The 8,722-nt window shown below is 20.1% G+C and overlaps 3 protein-coding genes across 3 annotated transcripts; 1 reads left to right on the forward strand and 2 right to left on the reverse strand. All coding sequences in view use genetic code 6, as the record gives it.

Annotated features, from left to right (window-relative positions):
- Positions 1-1,901: 1,901 nt before the first annotated feature.
- Positions 1,902-2,816, forward strand: TTHERM_00833870 (Pex2/Pex12 amino terminal region protein; the record flags this gene model as incomplete). The annotated part of the gene is made up of 1 exon (XM_001013694.2): positions 1,902-2,816. The coding sequence occupies one exon, from the start codon at positions 1,902-1,904 to the stop codon at positions 2,814-2,816; it is 915 nt and encodes a 304-aa protein (XP_001013694.2).
- Positions 2,817-3,243: 427 nt separating this feature from the next.
- TTHERM_000833879 (tetratricopeptide repeat protein) lies at positions 3,244-4,458 on the reverse strand (the record flags this gene model as incomplete). The annotated part of the gene is made up of 3 exons (XM_012797035.1): positions 3,244-3,267; positions 3,512-4,215; positions 4,398-4,458. 3 exons carry the CDS (start codon positions 4,456-4,458, stop codon positions 3,244-3,246), a joined length of 789 nt encoding a protein of 262 aa, XP_012652489.1.
- Positions 4,459-4,484: 26 nt separating this feature from the next.
- Positions 4,485-5,225, reverse strand: TTHERM_00833880 (tetratricopeptide repeat protein; the record flags this gene model as incomplete). The annotated part of the gene is made up of 1 exon (XM_001013695.2): positions 4,485-5,225. A coding segment is annotated over one exon (741 nt), but the record flags the coding sequence as incomplete, so codon positions are not given.
- Between the last annotated feature and the right edge of the window lie 3,497 nt (positions 5,226-8,722).

Genomic DNA, 8,722 nt, shown 5'->3' on the forward strand with positions numbered 1-8,722 from the left:
AGTGTTATGGAATATTTTAATATTTCAAATATAAATTCTAATTTGTTTAAACAAATATATTATCATAATTTCATTTATTAATTCTAAATTAAAATTTTGTTTTTCATATTAAATTCTTTCAAAATCTATTTTTTAAATTGACATAGAATTTTTTTCATTGTAAATTATTTAAGTTGGCTTTATTTATTTATCAATTAGCATCATCTTTAAGAAAAATCATAAAAATATTTTAGAATTCTACAAGAAAAAAAAGAGCAAAATAATTAAAAGATTAATTGAGTACACATAGTCTATAAATGAATGAAATAAAAATCTTAAATTTAACTAAAATTGATTAATTCATAAAAATCTTATTCAAAAAATGTATTAAATATTAAATTAATATTTTAGATTTTTTTTATTAAATTATTTAAGTTGGCTTTATTTTTTTATCTATCAATTTGCATCATCTTTCTTTGTGAAAATTATAAAAATATTTTACAATTTTACAATAAAAAAAGAGCTAAAGAATTAAAAGGTTAATAGAGTTGAGTGTACATTTTCTATAAATATTTTCTATAAATGAATAAAATAAAAATCTTAAATTTAACTAAAATAAATTGTTTAATTTATAAAAATCTTATAAATTTTATTCAAAAAATGAATTAAATATTAAATAAATATTTTAGATTTTTTTATTAAATTATTTAAGTTGGCTTTATTTATTTATCTATCAATTTGCATCATCTTTGTGATATATAATTAAAATATTTTACAATAAGAAAAGAAGAATCAAAAGGTTAATTGAGTGTTTATGGTCTATATATGAATGAATTAAAAATATCAAATTTTATTCAATTTGATTAATTCATAAAAATCTTATAAATTTTATTCAAAAATGAATTAAATAAATGTTAAGTAAATATTTTAGATTTTTTTTAATTTATAGTGAAAGCTGGTACCTTTTATTTGTTAAATATGCTAATGATAATTTCATATTTGCAATTTATTTCATTATAAATTATTTGATTTGATTTAATTTGTTTATATTTTTAAATAATATTTATGATTTGTAGTAGAAATATCAAAGAATTTCATAATAAAAAAGCAGATCTAAAGTATTTTTGCATCATCTTTGCTGCGATATGTAATAAAAATATTTTACAATTTCACAATAAATTAAAAGAGCTAAAGAATCAAAAGGTTAATTGAGTAAACATACATAATCTATTAATGAATGAAATAAAAATATCAAATATAATTAAAATCTATTAATGACTAAAAATCAAATAAATTTCTCTCAAAAAACTAATTAATTTTAAATAATATTGAAAGCTGCTGTCTTTTATTTGTTAAATATACGAATGATAATTCCATATTTTAAATTTATTTCATTATTTTATTTGGTTTAATTTATTTGTTTATATTTTTAAATAATATTTATGATTTGTTATAAAAATATCAAAGAGTTTCATAATAAAAAAGTAGAGTTAAAAAATTGACAGAAAATCAATCTAATTATAAAAATAAATGAAATTAAACTAAAATCTATTCATTCTTAGAATTTAAATAAATTTCATTCAATGTATGAATTAATTTTACTATAAATATTTTAGATTTGTTTTAATATTGAAAGCAGCATTAATTAATTAATTTGTTGGAATTTTTCTAGAATTTCTAATTTTTGTGTCTTAGTTGGTTAATGGATTTACGATGATATTGAATTTAAAATATTAGTGATTTATTTGAGTATCTTTAATTGATTTTTGATGATGTAATTGAAGGGTTTTAGGATTCTTAGATAGAATGATAAAATTTGATTTGTCATAATTTGAATAGTTATTAATTATTTCTACTCATAAATATAATTTTTGCAAATAATTGCTAGGCTTAATAAAAAAAGAAATTTTAGGTTAAAGAGAATGATGCAGGAGTACCAAACAGAAAGAATAAATCAGCTCGAAGCTTTGAAAATAGATTAAGAATGTTCAAACCTTCTTAAAGATGGGTTAGTAAAAGCGTTTCAATACTTTAATCCATAGACAGTTAATAAATACATTCCAGAATTCAATTTAATAGTTGATTTCATTTATTTTAGAGAAACTGTGAATAAAAATAACAATTTACCAGGAAACTAACTATAAAACGTTAAATATACAGCAAGTGATTTGCTTGAAAACGGAAACTTGTCTAATAAGAGAAAAATTATTTTTTTCTTAGTTAAAGTAGTCGGCACTTATGCAATTAACAAACTTCATAATTTAATTACTCTGAGAAATATATCTAACAATGGCAACAATGATCAAGAAGAAAGCAAATTTTATAAAATACTCAAAAAAATATTAGATGTTGGCGAAAAAATATATAAAGTTTTAAATTTAGCTAATTTTGTTAGCTTTTTGATTAATGGAAAGTATAGATCGATTGAAGAAAGAATATGTGGCATATAAATGGGCTATATAAATTCTTAAGTTGTCAGATATTTAGATTTTGAGCTAATTAACAGAACAATTATATGGGGAATTATTTCAGATTTTGTTAAATTTGCTCTTCCTTTAGCAAATAACATGCGTTTGTTTAAAATGGTGAGCAATCTCTTCATGTTTACCACATTTCTAGGTTCTATCTCAAACGATGCCTCATAAGACATAGCAGATGTTAAATGTGGAGTATGTGAAGACTCTTAAATGACTATGCCTAGATAAATAAACAATTGTAAGCACATTTTCTGCTATTATTGCATAACATCTTATCTTCAATCAAAAGCTGGATAATAAAATATAAAATGTCCATAATGTGATGCAATTTATGACAAACTAGAAATTGTTACTAATTGAATTACAACTTATAATACAAAAGTAAAAAACAAAAAAAACATCAAAAAAACACAAACAAAAAAACAATCAAACAAAAAAGCAAACTAATAAATAAATTAATTATTTAAAAATATAATTTTAAATTACTACAACTTTAATTATTTTATATATGTTTTTTTATATTTTTATAAATGTATAAAGGTTTCATTAAAAAATCTTACCTTTAAAATTTAAATTTATAATATTTTATTTACAAATAAATAATTTGTTGTTTGTTTCTTTGTTTGTTTGTTCAACAATGTTGTCAATTTTAAATTTATTTATTTATTTTCGTTAAATTCCAAATAAAATTTTTCTAAATTAAAAGAAAACCTGTTTTCTTAAAAAAAAATTTACAAGTTCGTATAAATTTTCCAAAAAAAAATAATATTTTTTCAATAATATTTATTCATTTATTTAAAAAAATATGATACTTAAAGAATTAAAAAAAAATATATTAATATTTTAATATAAATTTAATCAAGATAATTAGTTAAAAATGAAAATAAAAAGAATTAAGGTATTAATTAATTAATATATTTTATTTTTAGATAAGAAAACTTATTAATTATGCAATAACACAACATAAATAAATAAAACATTAAATTAGATGTTTCTTTTGTAAAATTAATAAATAAATAATATTTTGTTTTTAAAATAAAAAAAATATTAATTACTACTCTTCGCATTTTTTAGTTAGGGAATGTTGAATATGGTTTTAATTCAAGAAATTTATCAAAGCATTTAATGGCTTCTTTTTATTAGCCTTATTATTTTAGTATTTATCCTTTGAGTTAAAATGCGTCGGCTAGTATTTCATTTAATTTTACAGCGATCTCACAATTATATAATGCTTATCCTTTGTAACCTAACAAATTTTAAACAAAAGCTAAAATATAAAAGTCAACTCCTTGCTCAATTTTTGCATTCAATACTTTTTCAAATATATCTTTTATTTCTGAGGTTATTTTAATGTCTGATTCTGGGATATTAAGCAATTAATAAACCTTAGCAAGATCATTATTTGTTTATAGAGCCAACTTATTAAAGTACTCTGCTTCTTATAAGTTTCCATTTTAGCCATGAATGATTCCTAAGTTGTAAATAGCGTCACCATATTTAGATTTTGACTAAAAAGATTTCTGAAAGTATTTAATAGCATTTTCAGTCATACCTTTTTAATAGTAAATTATTCCTTAATTGAAGTTAGCCAAATAATTCTTTGGATCAATTGATAAAATATTTTAGTTATATTTTATTGCTTATTCAAACTATCCCAATTTATAGTAACAGCCACCTAAATTAAGTAAAATTGTTACACTATTAGGTTCTAATTTAAGTAACTTTTCATATAGATCCCTTGCCTTATCTAACAAATGCGCTTTTAATATATAAAGAAAATAAATAAATTAGGTTAAATGAAAAAAAAGTTAAATTATTGTTAAAATAAACAACAAAAAAATCTAATTTATTTTAAAAATAATTAAGCTATTAATTAAAAGTAAGTGGCTAAAGTATCATTATATAATTTTTAATTTATATATAATTTTTTTATTTATTTACTCTTGTCTTTAAAGATTATTTGTTTCAAATAAAGATATAATTCCTAAGTGTTCCAAAGCATTTAAATTATCATTTTCAGAGTTTATCTCAAAATAAGACACCAGGATCCAGTTTTAGAGCATATTCTAATTATTAATAAGCTTCTTAATAATTTCCTAATTTAATATTTATGAAACCTAAATTAGCTAAAGTTCCAGCTGATTCAGGATTTATTTTCAAAGAAGTTTCTAAATGTTTTTATGATTCTTCTAAATTACCCATTTTCTCGTAAATATAACCTATTTTATCATGTAGGAAATACTATTATGGTTCAATTTCAATGGTCTTCTTTAAATATTCTATGGCATCTTCCATCATACCTAATTATTAATAAGCATCTGCTAAATAATAATAAATGCTAAAAGTCTTATCACTTTAACGATCAATTTTTAAGCATCTCTCTAAGCAAACTATACTCTCTTAATAATTGCTTTCAATTCTGAATATAGTTGCTAAATTCAAATATGCGTTAAAGTTTTAAGGATTTACTTCTAGACACTTTTAAAATAGCTATTTTGCATTTTCATGCATTTATTTATCAAGATAAGCAAGTCCAAGTCCATTATATGATTAATCAATACTTCGATCGCTTTCTATTGCTTACTAATAATAAAATATTCTCTGATCGATTGTTCCGCATTTATCAAAAAGAATTCCTAAATTACAAAGTGTGACAGCTGATTTAGGATTGAGCTCTAAAGACTTTTAGAAGTATTATTCAGACTCTTTGATCATATTTTATTCAGAGTAGATAATTCCTAGACCGCAATATGCGTAGGCAGATTAAGGATTTATTTCCAGAGCACTATAGAAGCTTTTTTTAGCCTTTTCAAACTATCCCATTCCTATCTAAACATTTCCTAAGTCTTCGTAAATTTTGTAAGATTAGGGATTAGCTTACAACATATCTCAAGAAAAGCCTACTCTACATCTTTCAATGTGATATCAGGATTGGTGTTTTATTGACTGAACCTAAATTTTGGTGTTAAATTATGCAGATATCTTCTTTAATAATACTGAGAACACTTAGAAATTTACTTTTTTGAAATTATTTCATTTATTTAAGCAAAAGAAATATTTTTTATGTTTAAAACATAAATTTATAAAGATTTTTTAGTTTCATTTTATTCTATTTGTTTAGAATTCTATTTTATTGATTATTAGATTTGTTAATAAACTAGTTCTTAATGAAACCAAATTTTTGATAAAATTTAAGAGATCAGTGAATATACTATGAATAAATAAAATCAAATTAATTTGTTATTTAACTACGCCTTCCTAATCAAGGGTTACAGTTGAATTTCAAAACCATAAATTTATTTAATATTATGCTTAATTATTAAAAATTAACTTTTTAAATAAGCTTTTAAATTTTTAAGTGTTTGTATGGTATGTGTAGGTAGTCATTTTCATTAAAACATGTTTAGAAAATACTGCAAAATTATATTTATAATGATATTATTTAAAGAGATCAAGAACCAAATCTAAAATTTTGCTCATGATAATAAAAATAAAAATTAAAATATTGATTCAAGCAGACAATTTGGAAAAAAATAAATTGATTCTCGAAAAAAATAGAAATTATTTAAAAGTTCTAGATTTAAATAAAAGATATTTTAAAATGTAGAAGATAACCATTAAAACTTTCATAAAATATTTATTTATTTATCTTTCTATTTTAATATTTTATAAATATTTTTAAGATAAAGTGCTAAATTCCAAAAAAATATTTTACTTTTAAGTTTGCATTTTAAAAAATAAAAAAAATATTATATTCGAATTTAAAAAGAAAGATAAAGTTTTTTTTATAATTATAAGAAATCACGAGCCTAAAATTTATTTTGCTAATAATATAACATTAAATTATATATATAAATGTTAATCAATTATTACAATCATTAATTTTTATATTCACGTAGAATTTATCTTAAAATTTAAACAGTAGCAAATTAATAATTTAAATAAAAGTATTTAAAAAGCTAAATTCATTAAAAGAATTATAACTATTTAGCGAAAGTTGGAATATTGAATTTAATATAGCTAAATACCATTCAAAAATTTAGTGAATTGAGATCACTATTTTTTTGAATGGCTGATGCATTTTAACATTATTTATATAAAAATAAATAATTTTATAATAGAATTTAATTGATGTTATTAATAATTAATTTTAATTTATAACGATCTTTATGGTTTTTCTATTAAATTTTTAATCATATCAAGGGTTTGCTTAAGAGGAATTAATTAATTGATGTAAATTTAATTTTTAAATTATTTTATTTTTTATAAATAATTTATTTCCTTCCAAAAATATGAAAATATTTATAAATATAAAATAAATAATAAAATTTATCTATCTATTTATATTTTAGGTTAAATAAACTTTTTCAAAATATTATATAATTAAATATATAATATTATTCAAACATTTAATATTTATTTATTCATCCTTTTTTAACCAGTTATTTATCAATAGGGAAAAAAGACAACTAATCTTTTTGATTTAAGACACTTGATTATTACTTTGTATTATTATAATAAACTCAATTAGCTAAATATTTTATAATAAATTAGTGTAAATTTTAAATAAATATCAAAATAGAATAAACTTTTAAATTAAAAATTATTTCTTTAATTAATAAATAAAATACATTTGTGGAATAAAAAATATAAAAAAATAAATCAAATCAAAGCTATCAAAAAAAATTCAAAGAGCTTTTTTGTTTTATATTCATTTTTATAGTTTAAAATATCACAATCCAAAACAAATAAACTGTTTTTACCTAAGGTCAAGTGTCAAATTTGAGAGATTAATGCAATTTGCTAAAGCAGAACCTAAGCCTGATGCACCTTCATAACCAATTTAATTGTCTCTTTTTAAATATTGAAGAAAAAATATATCATTAAATAGTTAATTAGAAGGAAAAAATGAAGAAATAATATGAAATAATATGATAGATTAATTAAGAATAAAAGCAAAAGTTGAAAATAAAGTGATGAGTTAAATTAACAAAAAATGAACAAAAAAAAGCAAGCACAATAAAAAGAAAAATAAAAAAGAGCTTTCTTGTTTTTAATTAGTTTTTAAAATTAAAAATATCACAATCCAAAACAAATAAACTGTTTTTACAGAAGATTAAGTGTCAAATTTGAGAGATTAATGCAATTTGCTAAAGCAGAACCTAAGCCTGATGCACCCTTTGCACCAATTTAATTGTCTCTTTTTAAATATTGAAGAAAAAATATATCATTAAATAGTTAATTAGAAGGAAAAAATGAAGTAAAAATATGAAATAATAAGATAGATTAATTAAGAATAAAAGCAAAAGTTGAAAATAAAGTGATGAGTTAAATTAACAAAAAACGAACAAAAAAAAGCAAGCACAATAAAAAGAAAAATAAAAAAGAGCTTTCTTGTTTTTAATTAGTTTTTAAAATTAAAAATATCACAATCCAAAACAAATAAACTGTTTTTACCTAAGATTAAGTGTCAAATTTGAGAGATTAATGCAATTTGCTAAAGCAGAACCTAAGCCTGATGCACCCTTTGCACCAATATAATTGTATCTTTTTAAATATTGAAGAAAAAATATATCATTAAATAGTTAATTAGAAGGAAAAAATGAAGTAAAAATATGAAATAATAAGATAGATTAATTAAGAATAAAAGCAAAATTTGAAAATAAAGTGATGAGTTAAATTAACAAAAAAAGAACAAAAAAAAAGCAAGCACAATAAAAAGAAAAATAAAAAAGAGCTTTCTTGTTTTTAATTAGTTTTTATAATTAAAAATATCACAATCCAAAACAAATAAACTGTTTTTACTCAAGGTCAAGTGTCAAATTTGAGAGATTAATGCAATTTGCTAAAGCAGAACCTAAGCCTGATGCACCTTCATCACCAATTTAATTCAGACTTTTTAAATATTGAAGAAAAAATATATCATTAAATAGTTAATTAGAAGGAAAAAATGAAGAAAAAATATGAAATAATAAGATAGATTAATTAAGAATAAAAGCAAAAGTTGAAAATAAAGTGATGAGTTAAATTAACAAAAAATGAACAAAAAAAAAGCAAGCACAATAAAAAGAAAAATAAAAAAGAGCTTTCTTGTTTTTAATTAGTTTTTATAATTAAAAATATCACAATCCAAAACAAATAAACTGTTTTTACTAAGATTAAGTGTCAAATTTGAGAGATTAATGCAATTTGCTAAAGCAGAACCTAAGCCTGATGCACCTTCATCACCAATTTAATTGTCTACTTTTTAAATATGAAGAAAAAAT

This window comes from Tetrahymena thermophila, assembly GCF_000189635.1.
Source record: "Tetrahymena thermophila SB210 genomic scaffold scf_8254672, whole genome shotgun sequence".
NCBI classification, from domain to species: domain Eukaryota; phylum Ciliophora; class Oligohymenophorea; order Hymenostomatida; family Tetrahymenidae; genus Tetrahymena; species Tetrahymena thermophila.